The following is a 20714-nucleotide window of genomic DNA, read 5'->3' as shown; positions in this document are numbered from 1 at the left end:
TAAATGTGAATGGTGTACTCTGGCTCTCACTCAAAGTCCAATGGCATAAGCTCCATCTCACCTGCAACCCCGATGAGGACAAGCACTAAAGAAAAATGGAGGGATGGAAATGTTTCCGACTCCCGACTACGATTAACATTTTAAACAGCGACATGCTCAGAGAGTGCTTTCTACAGACATTCCAATGATTCAAAACAAATGGTTTTAAAAGGTTTATTAAATACTGCATAATACCAAAGTCACAGCAGTGTAAGCATCTTTATTTGAATATTGTCAATGTAACAACACTGCAAATTGAAGCAAACAAACCAAACTTGTTGCAGGTCGTGTCGCAAAGCCTAACATAATCATTAAGTTGAAAGCATTATGTCACACTTTTGATACTTCCACAGTAATTGACAAGAGCCTCAGTGAATGTACTCCCACCACAGAGACCAGAAATAAATGGGGAAAGCTTGGTAACTTAAATATGTCATGGATACATGTGAAAAATACTCATGAATGAAAATGAGGCACAATATTTCACCAGGCATAAGGCATTATGAGCTCACAAATGGCAGCGTAATGTTCATATGCATCAAACTTCCTGTGCTCAGTAACGTTCCACACTGTGGCAAAATCCTTCAGGTAGATAAAACGCTGCACACTGAAAGCTCCATCTGATGCTCTCATCATATGCAGTCTATTTATTATTTTACATATGTACAATCTTTATCTCTATTACCTCAAGATGACCCTTTAACATTTTTTATACACTGCGTCACATTCAAATATCGTACATTCATACATCCTGTGATGTGTTATGACATACACTATGACACAAGCAATTCATTGTAAGCTACATTTGTTTTACAGTCATGTTACTGCAGTTCTGTTATAGGCAAGAGATGTAAGTCACACAGACTCCCAACAAACCCAAAAACATTTATGGGGCTCAAGTTACATGAGAATCCCCCCTAAAAAAAAACAAAAACAAAAACAAAAAAATGTTTTGGCCAGTTGTGCTGAATAAAAGATGCTTTTGTGAGGTGACAAAATACCAGAACATTCTATAAGTGCTACACAGGCACACTCATAATACAGTATGTTGTAGTCATTGTGACAACTCTAAGGAAAAAAACCCTTGATTTTTGCCTCAAAACGCACACATTAGTGAGGACAAAGTCCAGATTGCTACAGGGTCCTGTTAAATATGCAATCCAACCATACTGTACAACACTCATCACTGCACAAATGTTGCTAATACGCTGTGATGCAATATCCTTCCATACTCTGTATAATACTGAAGAGCTACTGATAGTCTGGCAATGCTTGATTAGAGATTGACTCTTAAACACTCATACAGTATAAATATTGATTTTTTTTTAATTGCCCTACATACATCTGAAGCAACAAGCACTAAGAATGACTGTGTTTATGTTCTAGTATACAACTCGTTGAGCACATCTCAGTGTTGGTGCGGAATTTGAGGAGGACATAATTGGAGACCATGCTACATTGTTAGGACTGCAGTGTTCATAAGGAGAGGAGGAAATCACAACTCCTACACAGGCTTTTGGATGACAGCGTTTTATATGTGATTTTGACTACTTTTATTGTGGATGCTGCACTAATGCTGACTTAACTGCACTAACTGACTTAGTCATATCAGTTTGGAAACAAAAAGTTGGGAGTTATGAAAATAGGAATCCGGATTTCGAAGGCCTCATAAATTGCCGTACACATTTACACGACAGGAACATCGGATCCCATCAAGAAGGGTGTACAGTAGTTTGAATCTCATGATGCTTTAAAAATCACTATTGTCTGAGACACGTTGTCAGCTTCAAAAGGTTCATGAGTAATCCTGTGGTTATTTCGTTTGGTGGAAATTTCCCTAAATGACCAAGCAGGAAGTTAAACGCTACCACACCTGTCCTGTCGTTGCACATCACGTGTCAGCAAACACTAATGCTTTACAACAATACGTATACAATAATAAGTGTCTGAAATAATGTGCATTATTTACACTGTTTACCTCTGCTATTATGAGATATTTTTCACTGCCCAACATGTGCTTTTTTGTTTTTAACATGGTGGCTAAGAAAATATAAGACAACAGCACATTTGGAAAACCTTTTTCTAACCATGCGCATGATGTGTGATAAAGGTTGTGTAAAACATTGTTTGCATTAAGCTTGCACCCAATAAATTAATGGCACTGATTGTGTTCTAGCCAATGCTGACTTTTGACTTGAAAAGGTAAATAACACAAAAGACCAGCCCCCTTATATATACTGATACTGATAGGACTTGATTAGGAAAGCCACACACACCTGTCAAAATAAGACCTTACAGCTCACAGTGCATGTCAGAGCAAATGAGAATCATGAGGTCAAAGGAACCGCCTGAAGAGCTCAGAGACAGAATTGTGGCAAAGCACAGATCTGGCCAAGGTTACAAAAAAAAAATTCTGCTGCACTTAAGGTTCCTAAGAGCACAGTGGCCTTCATAATCCTTAGATGGAAGATGTTTGGGACGACCAGAACCCTTCCTAGAGCTGGCCGTGCAGACAAACTGAGCAATCGGGGGAGAAGAGCCTTGGTGAGAGAGGTAAAGAAGAACCCAAAGATCACTGTGGTTGAGCTCCAGAGATGCAGTCGGGAGATGGGAGAAAGTTCTAGAAAGTCAACTATCACTTTAGCCCTCCACTAGTCGGGGCTTTATGGCAGGGTGGCCCGAAGGAAGCCTCTCCTCAGTGCAAGACACATGAAAGCCCACATGAAGTTTGCTAAAAAACACCTGAAGGACTCCCAAGATGGTGAGAAATAAGATTCTCTGGTCTGATGAGACCAAGATAGCACTTGTTGGCCTTAATTCTAACCAGTATGTGTGGAGAAAACCAGGCACTCCTCATCACCTGTCCAATACAATCCCAACAGTGAAGCATGGTGGTGGCAGCATCATGCTGTGGGGGTGTTTTTCAGCTGCAGGGACAGGACAACAGCTAAAATAATGAAGGAGTGGCTTGAGAACAACTCCATGACTGTTCTTGAATGGCCCAGCCAGAGCCCCGACTTAAACCCAATTGAGAATCTCTGGAGCGACCTGAAAATGGCTGTCCACCAACGTTCACCATACAACCTGACAGAACTGTGGCGGATCTGCAAGGAGGAATGGCAGAGGATCCCCAAATCTAGGTGTGAAAAACTTGTTGCATCATTCCCAAAAAGACTCATGGCTGTATTAGCTCAAAAGGGTGTTTCTACGAAATACTGAGCATAGGGTCCGAATACTTATGGCTCTGTGATATTTCAGTTTTCCTTTTTTAATAAATCTGCTAAAATTTTAACAATTCCGTTTTTTTTTCCATCAATATGGGGGTGCTGTGTGTACATTAATGAGGAAAAAAATGAACTTAAATGATTTTAGCAAATCGCTGCAATATAACAAAGATTGAAAGTTTTAAGGGGGTCTGAATACTTTCCGTACCCACTGTAAATCTGTGCGGAGGCGGGTTAGACTGGGTTTTCGTAACTTTTCAGATGCGTGCAAGCTGACAGATTTTAAAAAGGGCGCTCTCCGCCATTGTCAGGGTGGAACACAGTTGACTTCATTCGCCACCAATCAAAGCAGCTCCTCACATTCCCTTTAAATGTGGCACAATGAGTCTTGCACAGAGACATCTCTGTGTGGAAGAGCGATCCTTGCATGACTGGATCATTGTTACTGCTCTTGGCAGGTCTGGCAACAGACAACATGAGCAGATACCCTGATTAAATAAAGAATGAGCTGGTGATAAGTGACTCAAATATGTCCGTGGACCTCATGTACCCACCTATCCCCATCCCCGATCATTGGTGTGCCCCTCCACCTCGCCGGCCCCCCAATAGGTGCGTGTCTGCCAGTGGGATGATTTAAAAAAATATAATAATGATCATAATAAACGTGTGAATTGATTACTCCAATGATTCAGAGGGTTTGATCCCCGTTGTTCACATATTTATGAATGAAATAAGTCTGACATCCACCACACGTTCGCAGAGCTCAGAATCAGTCTGCCTGTCCCACAATGAAATGAACCAAACTCGCATTAGACTAGTGGTCTACTTACTACGCTGGACTTAGACATGGTACAAACAGACATAAGTTTAGACCTACTTTCTGCAATTAAATTATCACATGCGCTGGGCGCATGTCAAAGGACACAACCTTGTTGTGCCAGCTTGTCATAGCCCGGTCTGCCAAATTGGCTAACATGCACAGCGAGCCTTGAGCTTGCACGAAAATAAAGCTATGCCAGTTTTTGCACTCTGCCGCAGTTGCGCCGTCTATGAAAATAGAGCCCGTAGTGTAAATGACAGGAGCAGATTGTAAGCTTGTATCTGCAGGATAAAAAAAATATCTTGTGCCAGATTCTTTGTGGAGACAAGCACGCGTGTATAAAATACATGTATATACCATGCTGTGGTTTGAGCATTGCGTATACAACCATCTTCATTGTGCAATTTTCCATTCTTTATAATGAACCAATAATTTTGACTAAATGACTACTGTAACCCACAGCCATGCTTGATGTCCATAGCTTGACAGGCAAGTGTGCGTTTACAGTTGAGGTTCATACACTTTACAGATTCACCTCCTTTACGTAATTCCCAGGGAAAGTACCAAACTGATTTGTCCTCTTTGAGGTACCTGAAAGAAGAGAAATACGAATCAGATCTCTGCTTTGTTCACTCACAGAACACATTTAACAGTATTAATATACAGCGTGAGTAAATGTCTGTTTTGATTAATCCTCTGCTTGTTTTAAGTAACCCAATATGACATGATATGGCAGTGATGAATCAGTACTCTGAGCTTGCACATTATAAGGACCTCTTTCATCAGAAGCCCTATATGGACGCACACTGTGACACAGTAAGACTGACTGCATTTGTCAGGAATGTGAGGTCTGCTGTACATACCAACAAACCAGCCATCATCACACTTCTCCATGACACTGACGAGATCTCCCTCCTGCAGCTCGAGCTCGTCTTCGTTCTCCGGTGCGTAACTGTATAGAGCTTGGAAACTGGAGCGAAGCAGAGGAGACACTGGTAAATGCTATGGACAGGACAGACATCTGAGACCAGTGAGGAAGATTCAGTCAAACTAATGATACACTATATGGCATAGACTATATGGCATGCACTATACGCATGTGTATACACATATATATACTATATATCCAAATTTATACACATATACATACATATATACACGTATACTATGTACACGATATGGCGTTTTCTGACAGCAGTCACATTATCATTAAATACCATGTGTTCCATTAGCAGCCACACATGCCTGTGCCATATATTGGCTTCACACATGATGTGGTCTGCTTCGGAACAAAGTATCTTATAAAATACTAAGCAAAAATTGAGTCTCCCGTTTTAAAAGCAGATACTGTTACAGTTGTGAAGGAGGCACCCCCATTTATGCTTTCATGTTCACTAATATGTGCAATCACCACGTCCCGATCATTTTGCCCATATGGTGTCAAAATGAAACCCAAGTGTACATGGTGGTAGTTGCTACTTACATTCCACAGTTGAGACGGCTCGGCTCTGGGCTGCTGCTGTGGGACAGGGGTTGCTGGGAAATGATGAGAGATTGTTTACTGGGGTGGGAGTGCAGACCATGAAGTGCGTTGAGAGGGTGATGGGACAACGTGCCGCAGTACCTCACTGAGGTCTCAGCTATATTCAAGATCTCATTACACACTGCTTCCTAGTAGTAGTAGCAGCAGGTGAGTCCCAGAATAGGTTTAGGTTGAAAGGTGGGAAGTAAAGGAAGGGGTTAAAAGAGTGAGGAGTCAGGATTGAGGCAGGAAGGTAGGCCCAGTAAGTAGAATGGAGGAAAGGGAAGTGATCCGTTAAAAGCCACAAAGGAGCAGATGATGGTGGAGACCAGGAAGGAAAGCATGGAAAGGCAAGACACCAGTGTGAGTTCATGAACAAGCAAAATGAAATATTAGTTCATTTTTTTAAATTGAGAATATGTTATATGCATGGAGGATTAAAAAAAGATGTAGATGCAGCTCTTGAATATTGCATTTTAATGTCATGTAGCAATGAGAGCAATAATAAGGATGATTCAAAACACAGTGTGTGAATAAAGGCAATGACAATGAGTTAAATTTCAACGTTGCATAAAATTTAATTAGACAGAATTCAAATAAAACATCTAATAGTAAAGACACTTACCGCAAATGAGTTCACATTGTTGTTATCTTGGATATCAAACAGCATCACAGGGCTTCTGGAGTTCCGGCCATGATGATCAACATCATTCCGTACAAGCTGCAAGAAAATTGGCATCTCATTAGTGGGGACCTTTCAAAATAAAAGCATACTCCCAGGAGATTGCGCCACAGTTTCTATTTCAAAGCTTTATAAATCCATTTCGATTTTTCTGCAAAAAATATAGTTTTTGACATAAAGCTGCAAATTGGACAAACATTAATTGTATCCTGTTAAAAATAAATAAATCTCTCAGTCCGAACATGTTCAACAAAATATATTCTGTACACAACAAAATGACATGACAACATTGATTTTGGTATTTTGGAAAAGAGCTCGACATGTATCCATTCTTTAGTGACAAACATTCTATTCTATTAATTAAAATACAGCTAGTGTGAATTACCTATCAACCAAAGATCAGACTGAGAACCATGACAAGATGCAATCAATGTCGACTTCTTTGGAAACTCAAAATGCTTGTGTGTTAGTTGCACACAACATGCAGCTCTGTATCCTACAGCATTGTGATAAGGTTTCTAATCTAAGCCAATAGCCAAAACACTCATTAGACACATCTTCCACACACAAAAGTTAGCCTCACTTCATCAGCAAACACCTATTCGAAGGGTCACAAGATCCCAGAGTGAGCCTGAACTATATCACGGCACACCATGCAGAAAGTACCTCTGCAGGGCTATTTTGTCTGTTCCCAGGGGCAGCACAGCTACTGCCCCCGTTCCCCTCAGCACCTTCCCCCTCCGCCCGAAGCCAGCCTTCCAACACTGGCCCACCACAGGGGCTAATGCTACGTGACAGATGTGGTGAGGGTGGGGAGAGTAGAAAGCCCTCCCCCTGAGGAGGAGTAAAAGTGAGGAAAGGAGTGGCGGAGTTGGGCCTTGGTGGGTACGGCGGGGGCAGAGGGGAGGCAGATGGCGAGGTCATGGGAGAGATGCAGTAAGGGCTGCCGGTAATGGGGGGCACAGGGCTGGCAGAGAAAGGTGGGGGTAGGTACTCGCCGCAGCGGTAAGACACAGTAGGCAGAGGAGGCAAGGGGGGCGTCGGGGCGGCAGGTGGACTTCCACCTCCCACGGTCAGAGAGATCCACTCAGAGGAGACAGCGTGGACCTCAGGGGACACAGAGCGGCAGGGGGAGCGAGGGAGGGGCAGGGGCGAAGTGGTCAGGCGATTACGATACAACTTTTTATAGGAGAAGAGGTGGGTGTGAGAGGAAGAAAATGGAGAACAAAGATGAGACAACTTGACTAGACAGGAGAATGAAAATTAAAAGTAGGGTGTCAAGGTGAACATAGATGAAACAAAACTTTGTGAACTTCAGTCGTCATGTTGCAGGTCCATACCTGAGGGGAGGCATTGGTGCTGCGTTGTGGCGAGGAGCAGAGAGGAGGTTCTGGGTAATCCAGGCCGTTTTTGATACGTGGCCTTTTGTGCACTTCGACATAGGTGACGGGGAAGATGCCTTGGCGGTTTGTGCCTGAGATTTTGCCTTCATACCAATTCTCATCCACTCTACGAATCAGCGTGATCCTTTCTCCCTGCATACATATTGTACATGATTGCATCAAATTGAATTTGTTTTGTCTAATGTGTACAGCAATATTTTTTCAATTCTGAAAAAAAAATAAATCCAATTTAAATTTTTGTGTGTATTATTATGAATGCTTGAGGATTGACACAAGAAAGAGACCAGCACTTCTACTGTATATGTTAACTCTTTCACACCTTTCTGAAAGACATCTCCACCACCGTGTCTCCCGTGAAGTTAAAGCGGGCAACAGCATCTCCGTATTCCAGCACCTGCACTGGGACATTTTTCTTGGGCTGTGCTTTCTCTGTGGGGGGCAGGAGCTGTGAAAGTAGACATAACAAATCTAAGAGAGTTGGAAAAATATATAGTGGGTACGGAAAGTATTCCAACCCCCTTAAATGTTTGTAATATTGCAGCCATTTGCTAAAATCCTTTAAGTTCATTTCCCCCCTCATTAATGTACACACTGCACCCTATATTGAGAGAAAAAAGCGGAATTGTTGAAATTTTTGCAGATTTACTAAAAAAGAAAAACTGAAATATCGCAAAGCCATAAATAAGTATTCAGAACCTTTGCTCAGTATTGAGTAGAAGCGGCCTTTTGAGCTAATACAGCTGAGTCTTTTTGGGAATGATGCAACACATTTTTCCCACCTGGATTTGGGGATCCTCTGCCATTCCTCCTTGCAGATCCTCTCCTGTCAGGTTGGATGGTGAACGTTGGTGGACAGACATTTTCAGGTCTCTCCAGAGATGCTCAATTGGGTTTAAGTCGGGGCTCTGGCTGGGCCATTCAAGAACAGTCATGGAGTTGTTCTCAAGCCACTCCTTCATTATTTTAGCTGTTGTCCTGTCCCTGCAGCTGAAAAACACCCCCACAGCATGATGCTGCCACCACCATGCTTCACTGTTGGGATTGTATTGTACAGGTGATGAGCAGTGCCTGGTTTTCAAGAACAGTCATGGAGTTATTCTGAAGCCACTCTTTTGTTATTTTAGCTGTGTGCTTAGGGTCATTGTCTTGTTGGAAGGTGAACCTTCGGCCCAGTCTGAGGTCCTGAGTGCTCTGGAGAAGGTTTTCGTCCAGGATATCCCTGTACTTGGCCGCATTCATCTTTCCTTCGATTGCAACCAGTCGTCCTGTCCCTGCAGCTGAAAAACACCCCCACAGCATGATGCTGCCACCACCATGCTTCACTGTTGGGACTGTATTGGACAGGTGATGAGCAGTCTCCACACATAGCGCTTAGAATTAAAGCCAGAAAGTTCTATCTTGGTCTCATCAGACCAGAGAATCTTATCTCTCACCATCTTGGGAGTCCTTCAGGTGTTTCCATGCGGGCTTTCATGTGTCTTGCACTGAGGAGAGGCTTCTGTTGGGCCACTCTGCCATAAAGCCCCGACAAGTGGAGCACTGCAGTGATAGTTGACTTTCTAGAACTTTCTCCCATCTCCCAACTGCATCTCTGAAGCGCGGCCACAGTGATCTTTGGGTTCTTCTTTACCTCTCTCACCAAGGCTCTTCTCCCCCAATTGCTCAGTTTGGCTGGAAGCCCAGCTCTAGGAAGGGTTCTGGTCACCCCAAACGTCTTCCATTTAAGGATTATGGAGGCCACTCTGCTCTTAGGAACCTTAAGTGCAGCAGAATTTTTTTTTGTAACCTTGGCCAGATCTGTGCCTTGCCACAATTCTGTCTCTGAGCTCTTCAGGCAGTTCCTTTGACCATGATTCTCATTTGCTCTGACATGCACTGTGAGCTGTAACGTCTTATTTTGACAGGTGTGTGTGGCTTTCCCAATCAAGTCCAATCAGTATAATCAAACACAGCTGGACTCCAATGAAGGTGTAGAACCATCTCAAGGATGATCAGAAGAAATGGACAGCACCCGAGTTAAATATATGAGTGTCACAGCAAAGGGTCTGAATACTTATGGCTGTGTGATATTTCAGCTTTTCTTTTTTAATAAACCTGCAAAAATGTCAACAATAAAAAATTTTGGTGTCAATATGGGGTGCTGTGTGTACATTAATTGAAAAAAAAATGAAAAATGATTTTAGCAAATGGCTGCAATATAACAGAGTGACAAATTAAAGGGGGCCTGAATATTTTCCGTACCCACTGTAAGATGGATTACAAAAGAAGTTCGACAATGACATGATAAAATAAATAACTGTATTCATCTTGAGTCAAAGTACCTGAACATAGCTTCGAGGGAAAATCCCAACTCTTCCATGATGCTCCCCTTCATACCAGTTCTGATCCACTTGTCTAATGATGTACACGATGTCTCCCTTCTGAAATGGTAATTCCCTAAAACATGTTCCAGATACATTTACTTACATTAGACGGCACACATGATATTGGATGAAATATTTAAATAAAAGTACTGCACATTGACGTGGGTGAAATAAATATTTCTTGTGTGATTCTGCGGAACAACATCATCGAAAGTTACTAAGCCTATCAATATCTTGCTTCAGCATTTAAACACAAACACCGGCTATAACTCCTACAAACGTCTACGTCAAGTAAATGCTTTAGGATAATTTGATAAGCCTCTCTTTAAGATATATCACTCAAGAAATTTCATTTTCATTTTTATTGGGACATTGATCCCAAGCTCAATCAAACATTAGGAGGCTGTAAATTCTGATGTACTGTATGGTTGTTGAGCGATCAGCTTTACCCTTCACATGCATTGTAACTGTGCATTCTGATTACGTGCACTTACTTTAGAGTTTCCGCTCTGAAGTCAAAGCGTGCCATAGCTGGAGTTCTCTGTGTAGACACACACACAAAAAATCCATTTTAATTAATGGGTTTGAAAGGAAACATTCACAATTTAAAACTGGTCCCACGTATCTTAATAACAAGTCTGTGGCATGCTTCCATCAAAACACCCGACAAAATGACAAGCAAAATTACCCGACAACATTTTACAGCATATTTCTTCCCACGGTGAAATTGTCTCGTTTTAGGGGCGGATTGGTCTCATTCAAGTGAGCCAGCCCTCATCCTGCCCTACATACTTTTGGGCCAATGGCGAGGCCGGCTTTCGTTGGAAGATCCCCGGTGGTGGAAACGAGCGAGTGCCCAAAAATTAAAAACAATGAAAGTATTTTGCTTTTAGAAGCGAACACTGTTATCTAATGCTAATCTGTGAAAAGAATAAAGGTTTCTTTATACTCGCGCGGGCGGTGACCGCGCTGACGTCACTGTGGCTATCCCGCGCGCAGTTTGCCTTTACCCACAAAACAGCGCAACCCACGTCCGCTGTTTTGAAAACTGCAGTTCTCCAAGTTGCCGAGGGTGTCGCTAAAACTGGTATTGGCTAGGACACCACAGGGTGGAGTTTCCTCTGCATTTTATGGCCATTTCCGGTAGCTGTTTTTACTTTCCTTTCCGGAACAAGGAACAAAGCAACAACAATGGCGACCGTGGAACAGTGTCTGCTAGAACAAATATACCGAGATGACCAGATGATATGTTTAATTATCCTGCAAAATTGATCAAAAAGGCGGCGGCGGTGGTATGTGGAACCAATGATAAAGCTGAGTATGTCATCACAGCATGTGACTAAAACGGACCAATCTCCAGATGATCTCCGCGGAATTCTGCGCGTGTGCACGTCAAGTGCCACATAGGGGCCGCTGAGAGCAATGCGTCGGTCACGTGATGCAATGCGGGTGCTGTTGGCTGTGCGAGCGCGGGAGTATAAAGAGGCCTTAACACTTAATCAGTGTTGCCACAGTTACCTTGTAGAAGTAACTTAGTTACTTTACTGACCACTTGAGCTTAAAAGTAACTTAGTTACTTTACTAATTACTTGATTTCAAAAGTAAGAAAGTTAGAAAAAAGTAACTTTTTAGTTACTTTCAGCAGCTGTCAAGGGGCAGGAATATCACTTATCCACAGTACAAAAAAAGCATTAGCTAAACCGTTCCCATTACTTGGTAATGTACGCCACATGTAGCACCTGTGCCATTAGGCAGAGGGAGATAAGCTACTGGGATAGATCTAGATTCGATGAGTGGTAAGACTAGCAAAGAAAGTGCCAGAGTTGAAGCAGTTTGAATATGAAGCCGGCAGTTTACTTAGAACAACAAAGAGAGTGGACAAAACGACAGTTAACATATTTTTGGGCACATCATTTGGCACATGCACCTTAAAATAAGCCCTTTTTTGTTATATTACACCTTATTGTAGTGTTTAAGTTCAATCACTTTTTCATATTTTATTTCTGTTTTATTTTATTGACTGGTCATTTAGTCTAATTTTGGATAATTTTGAACCTAATATCCATCCATCCATCCATTTTCTGAGCTGCTTCTCCTCACTCGGGTCGCGGGCGTGCTGGAGCCTATCCCAGCTATCATCGGGCAGGAGGCGGGGTACACCCTGAACTGGTTGCCAGCCAGTCGCAGGGCACATACAAACAAACAACCATTCACACCTACGGACAATTTAGAGGAAACTGGAGTGCCCGGAGAAAACCCACGCCAGCACGGGGAGAACATGCAAACTCCACATAGGCGGGGCCGGGGATTGAACCCCGGTCCTCAGAATTGTGAGGCAGAAGCTCTAACCAGTCGGCCGCCGTGCCGCCAACCTAATATTATTTGCTTAATTTTCGGTTCAAGTGCAATTATAGGTTTATTAAATCAACAAAGATCACAAAACACTTCAAATCGACCTTACATTGTCCTTTTAAAGCTCACAATAATATCAAAATTCAATTCAAAGACAATAGGAATTACAAAGCAATCATAGAACAATGCTTCAAATGTCCTTTCCTTGACAAAAAACCCAAGAGTCCACAAGCAATGTGTGTTGAGTTGCACAGACAGCGCTTTCAAAGTTCCATAAATCCAAATAGAGGAAAATTCCAATTCCTACCACGACCTTGGTGTAGCAACAAGTTTACAGTGAAGGTGGAATCACAAGTAGTCCAGGTAGCGGTCCAAGGAATCGCAACTCCATTGGTAGCTCGCCACTCGGAATCACAGAGATTCGCGTCTGAATCCAAAGGGTTTCTCCAAGGGGAAAAACCTGGCCTGTGGGTTAGGCCACGAAGGAAATAGATTTAGTCCCTTAAGTAAAGATTGAAATTAAAATGAACCGAAATCAAATCGAGCTATTCGCAAGGCCACGTGTCAAAGGAAAACATAACATTGCATTCACAAAGCCACGTGACAAAAAAGCATGAAATGGCGGCTGCTCCAAGCCGCTCGTGTTTTCCATCCACTGGCATATTTACACATGAAATGAACCAACATTACAAATATATAATACAAAGAGGCATTAAATATAGAAAATAACTCCAAATACGTATAAGTATTGTTCTCCACTCTTGAAGGGGGCATAATGGCTCGCAATACAGCATTATAAAAGTATACAACTTACAAAATTAAACTTAGCAAAAAGTTTTTTTTAGTCCTTCAAGGTTCAAACTCTTCCTCCGGTAAGGGTGAAGAATCAAGGCTCATCGACAAAACTCTTAATAGTCTGACGTTGCAATATTATGCGTACTTGCTCAATCAAGTCAGCAGTGGTGGCGGGATGGGCACTTTAGAAAAACTTTATCCACAACAACGGTTTACCAAATTTCAAAATAAAAATGTTCACCTCCAGAAACATTTTCAATGGATATTCACATATTTTGCACAACGTTAATTTTGAGCTTTTCTTTGTTTTTTTAATATTTCATTGATGTATTTATTTATGAATTCATCAACTGTTCATATACTGCTCAGTTTGACATTTACATTACTGGGGTTACACACACACGTTACAGAAAGATGTCATCATCATGAACGAATAACTTAAATATTACTGTCGTTGAAGCCACATTCAATGAGCAACTTCGTGCAGACTTGACATGCCAAATAGCCACCTAAATGTAAACACATTACAGCACCAAGTTCACAAACCTTACAAATTCAATTGTGTAATATTTTCTATTATGTCTCCTTTAAATTATATGAGATGATTCTTGTTCGTTTGGCTATGCTTAGTCATATTCATGTTTCTTGTCATTTTGCATTAATAATGATGATGGCAATAGTTATTTTGTTGGTCATTTAGTATGCAGTATGCAAACTGCCAGAAGCTTCTCCAGGTTATTTGCATTATCTGGCCTTTCACCGAGAGGAGTCACAGCTGGCACAGAAAAGAGTCAAACGAATAGCAGTGACCGATATATTTGAGTAGATGTGTACTGTGGATATATACACATGGAACACAGTATGAGGTACTCTTGCACAATATAAGTACTGTAGTTGCTAAGCAGGAGTTTTATTAAAAATACAGCCTTATATTGTCAAATAGGTGATTGAAAGTTATCTGATTTACAAACATTGTACATGAAGCTAAAGTACATAAGAGGGTGAAAATGTTAGAAATCTCCCAGTAAGATGTCGTGCAGTTTAACACCATTGCCAAATCCAACCACAATAAACAACATATGGTTATATTAATGTCTGACAGTGTTGATCAAAAACTGCTGCCGTCACTCTAATGTTCTGCAGGAAAAAGTCATAGAGATAAGCAGAACAACTGCTGACAACACCATCACCAAAACCCCTCCAGCTCCCCACCATCAGCCACCCTCAAACTCCCTATTCTCGCCCAAGCCCGACTCATACACTAATGGACAAAGCAGCCGCTGTATTTTTCCTGTTTGCAACAGACATGGCCTGAATTTGTACCTCAATGCCTGATTTCCGTTTCTCTGTGTTATCTGTGATGTTGAGCAGGTCTCCAAAGCGCTCATTGGTGATGAACTGGTGATGTGTTGGGACAATGCCAGTGTGACGCCTCGATGCTATGTCAGCCTCTTCCTGTTCCCGCTTGAGCCGCCGCTGCTCCTCCAACATTTTCTGCCAAGGAAATAGACTGGACTGTTATTCCCTCCAGATAAGGCCCCCCTTAAACTGTGACACAGTAATAGAAGTGTTTAACACATCTGTTGATCTATTTTCCAATATGCTAACCTTTTCACCATTATAGATAGTGAGGTGTATAAATGTAAAATAAAATAAAATAAAATAAAATAAAAATCACCTCTTTGTCACCATAACGCCTCCTCAACACCTCATCCTGGCTCTCTCCATGTGCTGGGGATGAGTCTAGCAAAAAGGAATTGACACTGTGAGGAATTTGCTTCTTAGAGACAACCACAATGGAAGAACAAAACATTGCGGATATAAGATGATATTGCAGTCAAATCTCTGATTCCAATGAGTAAAATAAAAAGATAATCATAAAATAATGATGAATGCGTACTTTAAACCAACTTAATCTCTCTCACACAAAACCAAAACCCACACATGCTAAACCTTAATTCAGCATGCACAAAGGAGAAAATGAATGAACACAGAATGATCAAATGTGTCCATGAAGAAAATTAAGAGATTCAGGAAACAAAAGTAGTCAACCTACTATGTCTTGGCCAAAATGCAATTAGTTTGTGGTACTATTGATGGCATTGATCTTCAAGCCTCTACACAATATTTTTGACCTTTGTAACTAGAAAGCTTGATTACTACATGTGTTTGCAGTTTCCTTTTGTGTCCCAGCAAGGGCCACAAGTAACACATTTATATTCCACGCCTTATTTACCTTGTACACTAAACAAGTACCAGCTACTACATAGAACAAAGCAACATGTATCATAGTGCGGGATATTAAAGGCTGCTTTGTGTGCAACTCAAATCTGAGGGTAATGACACATGATAAAAAGCTGCCTGAACCTCCTACAGTCACTGCAGTGCATAGATGCAACCATACTGATTCACATTTGAATGGAAGAGTATCAAACACCACACACAAAATGACATGGAGGCTTCACTGTCACTTTGTTAAAACACCTCACAGAATAAAGATGGATGGTGTTGCTTTGAAACAGGAGACAAGGTGAAGAGTCGAGCTGAATGAGTGACCACAGAAGAAGAGAGGAGGATGACAGTTGTGATGGAATGGAGATAGCCACCTCTGTGGTGAGCTGCCAGCGGCTGCAGGAGGTTCCCGTTGGCATCCAAGCCCTGTCCATTACTCAGCTGGTCAGAGTTGTCTCCTTCCCCGTTACTCAGCCTCTCCAGGACCTCCAGTGAGGACAGACGCTGAGGTATGAGAGGTCTGGGTTCAGGAAATGTGCTGTGGGGTCTCTGAGGGCCTGTTATCACTTTAGTGGCTGAAAGCGTCCTCCGAGGCTGCTGGGAGTGGAGGCTCTTCCGTAACCTGAAAGGGGCGGGGCCCATGAGCAAAAGATTCCCAGGCAGCATGGTCTTCTTCTCTGGTGGTGGTGCTTTCTCTTGCTGGGCTGTGGCCTGTTGTCTCTCATGCCTGAGAATTGTAGTGAAGCGGGTGTAGGAAGCTGGACAGGAGCCTTTGCATTTGGTGGGTTTAAGGGGGAAGTGATGGGGGTTCAGATGGTGGTGGTGGTGGAGTGGGAAAGACACTGGAGGCAGGGTGGAGGGACTCTTTGTTCCACTGACAGCTGAGCGGGTCTGTTCCAGGGAGCTCTTCTTGAAGATCTGTACAACCTCAGAATCAGTAGAAGAAGCCAACTCAGCCCTAACCTGGCCTCCATCTTCTGTGGGGGAGGCTACCACCTCCACAGTTTCATTGCCTGGTGACAAGGGCTCCTCTGTGTCCTTTCCACCTGCCTCCACAGGGGACCAGGCATCCGTCTGAGAGTTGTCTACCACCAAAAGACACTCAGCTGACACTGCAGAGGGCAGGTAGAGGGAGCCACAGTGTTCTTGGCTATGGCTGTAGTTGGAGTTCAATGTGGGCAACGAGGAGGAACGACTGGGTGTTAAACTGGACTGTTGAATGAACATTTCAAACTCAGTGACCCGTGACAAAACCGTGTCCCGTGGAATGTTACCCCCGTCGTCAGCCTCTGACTTTTCACTCACGTTATCCTTTGCCCCTTCAAAGAGATAAGCCAGGCTGCGGACGCTGCCTTGGGGGCTGCAGCCCACTGAGCTGGGCCGCTGGATGTGATGCATGATCCTGTACAAGCTAGAAAACTCTGACGTGCTCCTCCTGACTCCAGGAGAAACTTCTCTGAGGCCGTCAGCACAGGAGTCTGACCACTGGTCCCCTTCCCTCACCTCTGTCCCAGCTCTGTCACGATCACATGTACTTGAGTACAGATCCTCACAGCTCTGCGCCTTCAGTTTCCTCACAGGTCGTGTGCTGCTTTCCTGGACATCACCACCAGGAGACAGCAGCTTGGGCTTGAACTTGGAGGGCAGGATTTGGGGTATACAGGCTTTGGCTGCAGAAAGAGGCTTCTTTTGCTTACATTGGTTAGCTATTGCATTACTGGCAAGAACCGATTGACTATTTTTAGAGGAGCAGGGTGAATCTATACAGCCATTCCCACCTTTATAATCCACTGGCAAGCATGCAGGACAACAGAATAAACAACATATTAGATTACAATGGTCACAGGTTCACACACAAACACGTTAAAACAGAATTAGCCACATTTCTGGAGTAAAGAACAAGATTAAATTAGATGAGACTATGGGGCAGACTTGATGCAGTGTACATCAAGTTATAGATGACTACTATAGAAACAGCAGTGTAAAATGAACAATTGTGCTCTGTTAAATTCTAATAGAATTGACATCAACATTGTTGAAGGAGCAACATAAACATGAAAGCAATATGCAGTGAAATGTTATGTAATGTTGGAGGCCACGAAGGAATCTGAACTCTGACTGCATTATCAATACATTAAAAACAACATTCAAAGCAATTGTGTTTTATCTATTTCATATGCATGTTACGGTTAAAATTTTCACCCACATCCCCTGTGCATGTCCAACATATTGATAAATTACAGCAATGCTTGTTTCTTTTTCAACATTTGGAAATAAAAACTATTTGTCAGAGTCCAGGTAAACTTGACACTGAGAACCCGCTGCGGAATAATACTTCCTAGCTTTCTTGAACTATCTATAGTGATCCAGATGGGAGCAGGAAATGACAACACTTTCACATGATGTGACATGCATCTGCAGCACAAGTGAAGAATCTGTCACTTCTCATCTGCTGCACTAATAAACACACGTGAGAGAAGTCCGCCTGATATTATGATAGCCTAAGCATGTGTCAATTTATCTGGTTTTGCCTTCATGGAGGAGAAGGAAGAGGCTCTGTTCTTTGAAACCTGAAGATAGAGAAAGTCTTTCATGAGCAGCTTTGTACATTCATTCTATTGCAAGCCCGGTGAACAGTGACTTGAGTTGAACGGTCGCGCGTCTGGCTGGAGATAACAAATGACAGTGTGTTTGTCATTTGACTGCAGTAGCAAATGCATTTAAACCATGAGCCTCTAAGTTGACTGTGAAAGTCGGAACACAACGTCTTCATTAATATTGATAATGCCTAAAAAAAAAAAATAAATCATCATTTAAAAAAAATGTCTCTTATCAATGGAACAAAACAGATTTGCTATGTGTATGCAGGGTAATGGGCTTGAATGTTTAATCTGAATTTGAGCTAATTTGCATATGTTTACATGCTTATGTTTCTGTATTTGTCTACAATTTAAATAGGAGATACAAGTTTTATCCAGGTACAGAATTACTTTCTTTAATATAAAAATCTTCAGGATTGTTCAGGTGACTACAATGTATAACTAGATAATATAAAAATCGTATATCATTATAATAAACAATGATAGTTTAACATTTTGAAAAAGTTATACACAGTAGTGCAATAATTATCTGGGGCTAAAATCTTGAAGTTCAAAGTGCCCCAACAGGTTAAGCCTTGGAAGAGCTCTTTGCTTGCTGATCACTCTTGTTTACTTATTACATCGCAACATGGAAACAACCAAACCGTGTGCCTTGGTGTGACGTGATGTACTAACGTAATGACTCATGCTGGCTCACGAGCCTGATCTGCCCATTCTCTCGCTTCCTTGCATTCCATCTTGTCTACTCCCACAGTGTTGCACTCTCTGGCCATGTGCTCAGACATTCCTGCCACTGACCTCACACTGACAGCTGACTTCCTCCAGCCTGCCCACCCTCTGTGTCCCTCCTGTTTATCTCACCCTTGCCCTGCTTGGTTTTGAAAAGCACAGCTCTTGTTCCTCTCACACTCATCCCTTCTCATCCATCCCCTCCCTGGCTCTCTGTTCTTTGACGATGGAACACTCTGGAGTCCTGCCCTAGCTAAACCTGCCTAGCGACTGCAGCAAGAAGGGACAAAGTCCCCAAGGTTAGCGTTCACAGACTTAGAAAGACAACCTCACGTTGTCTTTAAGTTTTCCAAAGCAGATGTCCAGTAATGTTATCATCCATGTCATTGATAATAAATCAAAAGTGACTGGGGATGAATGCTGCAGGGTGATTGGCTAAAGCTGTGAAGCCTGGGAGCAAAGATGTGCAGACTCCAGCAGAACGGAAACACATGTTCATCATCAATGTTTTTATAGCTCAGTGCTTCTGTCTCATTTTACACATACTGTAAGACCAATGGTGCTGTCTAACCGTTAATGTCCATGCACATCCATAAATGCTTGTGTCCATATTAATTGGCTGGTATATACCTTTAGAGGAGGACGAGCTGCCATGGCGCTTGTTTAAGGCTCGTAGGCCTTGTAAGGGAATGTCACCACCTTCCAGAACAGTCTTGTAAACATGACGGTCACATTCTGGAGCCACAGGCTCATTTTCTGATGATCCTCCATCCTTCCCCACCTCACTGTGTCCAGACCTGCTTGAGGAGCTAGACGGTGGAACGCAGACAGCAAACGAAACAAGTCAGTTCATTCAGAGGAGTGTTTTTGATGATAAACAGACGCATACTAATTGGGCAATGGGCTTCCATATGGTTCTTATTTAGGATGTTTTGTGGTAATTCCTGTCTAAGGAGAGTGGTGGAGTCAAAATAATGAGAAGAACTTGAGAAAATGTAGAATTTAGAGGTAGCTCTTTCAGAGAAATATCTCACAAGCACATATATCTTGGCATTCCGTAGAGGCCAACAGGACAGATCGCTATAAATATTCACTGAGCATTCCTGCATAGTGTATCATCCCTTACACCTGCATGACATCTCATGTTCACTCTCATTCTTCTGCTCACGTGCCACTCATGGTGCTGCTCTATTTCAAGACAAACGTGGCCATTAAACTGGACAGGGCCTCTAGGATCATTGACAGCAAACAAACATTCTAAACCTGTATTTTGCTGTTAAGGGAAAATTTGGCCTCTTGCTAAACTGCGTTTTACCTCAGCCAAGTCAGTTTTACAAGCTTGGACACATGCATGGATTCTTTATGCTGCTTGTTCACTAGCTTTACAAGAAGCTCTTTCATAGCTGCTGGAAAAATATGTGAACTCCCAACTGCAGCAAGCCAATAAAATCATGTTGGCTCTCCGTAAGGAGTGCTGCGGCTAAAGTTCAGAAGCAATGTGAAATCCAAGATAAAGTCTTGAGAAGGTTCTGGTAAAGTCAAGACAGTATGTTGCCGGGGCCAAAACTGTGAACTGAGCTAATCTTTTTAGTTTGGACGCTGGGATGAATTCTGAATGTACTGTCAAAAGGTTTAATTTGGAGCAATACCAGCATGTGTAATGTAATCTATAGAAGCAGCTGCTTATTAGCTCTGTCTTAATGCAAATGCCCTGTTAAACACAAACTACATTCATTGATGTCATAATACACAGATGTTTTGCATTTTACAATCAAATAGCATCTACACGTGACCCTTCTATAAACATCTTGTTTCAAACAGATCTCAAAGGAGAAAACACTAAACATATGTGCCTTTGAAGGAAATCACTTTATGACTTGAGATTTCCTTTGGAAGGTTTGTGTGGATGAACTTCCACCGAAGCAACTGAAGATTAAAAACCTCCTCCACAAT

General features: G+C 42.3%; 1 protein-coding gene across 5 annotated transcripts in view; it reads right to left on the bottom strand.

The window, feature by feature from the left end:
- Window positions 1-199: 199 nt before the first annotated feature.
- LOC133486201 (sorbin and SH3 domain-containing protein 1) overlaps window positions 200-20714 on the bottom strand; it is a 44935-nt gene continuing 24420 nt past the window's right edge. For 3 of the 5 annotated variants that reach the window (XM_061791008.1, XM_061791009.1, XM_061791010.1), the window contains 12 exons: window positions 19392-19570; window positions 14879-14943; window positions 14524-14694; window positions 10548-10594; window positions 10012-10126; window positions 8010-8135; window positions 7628-7822; window positions 6954-7466; window positions 6231-6326; window positions 5567-5754; window positions 4947-5053; window positions 200-4674 (listed from right to left, as the gene is read on the bottom strand). In XM_061791008.1, coding sequence (XP_061646992.1) covers window positions 4607-4674; window positions 4947-5053; window positions 5567-5754; window positions 6231-6326; window positions 6954-7466; window positions 7628-7822; window positions 8010-8135; window positions 10012-10126; window positions 10548-10594; window positions 14524-14694; window positions 14879-14943; window positions 19392-19570 — 1870 coding nt within the window. In that variant the 3' untranslated portion in view covers window positions 200-4606. Of the gene's footprint in view, window positions 4675-4946; window positions 5054-5566; window positions 5755-6230; window positions 6327-6953; window positions 7467-7627; window positions 7823-8009; window positions 8136-10011; window positions 10127-10547; window positions 10595-14523; window positions 14695-14878; window positions 14944-15806; window positions 17223-19391; window positions 19571-20714 lie in introns of all 5 variants that reach the window. The other 2 variants (XM_061791013.1, XM_061791011.1) reach the window with 2 other exon arrangements.

Source organism: Phyllopteryx taeniolatus, chromosome 11, assembly GCF_024500385.1.
Source record: "Phyllopteryx taeniolatus isolate TA_2022b chromosome 11, UOR_Ptae_1.2, whole genome shotgun sequence".
NCBI lineage: Eukaryota > Metazoa > Chordata > Actinopteri > Syngnathiformes > Syngnathidae > Phyllopteryx > Phyllopteryx taeniolatus.
This window is presented reverse-complemented; position numbering and strand designations above follow the sequence as displayed.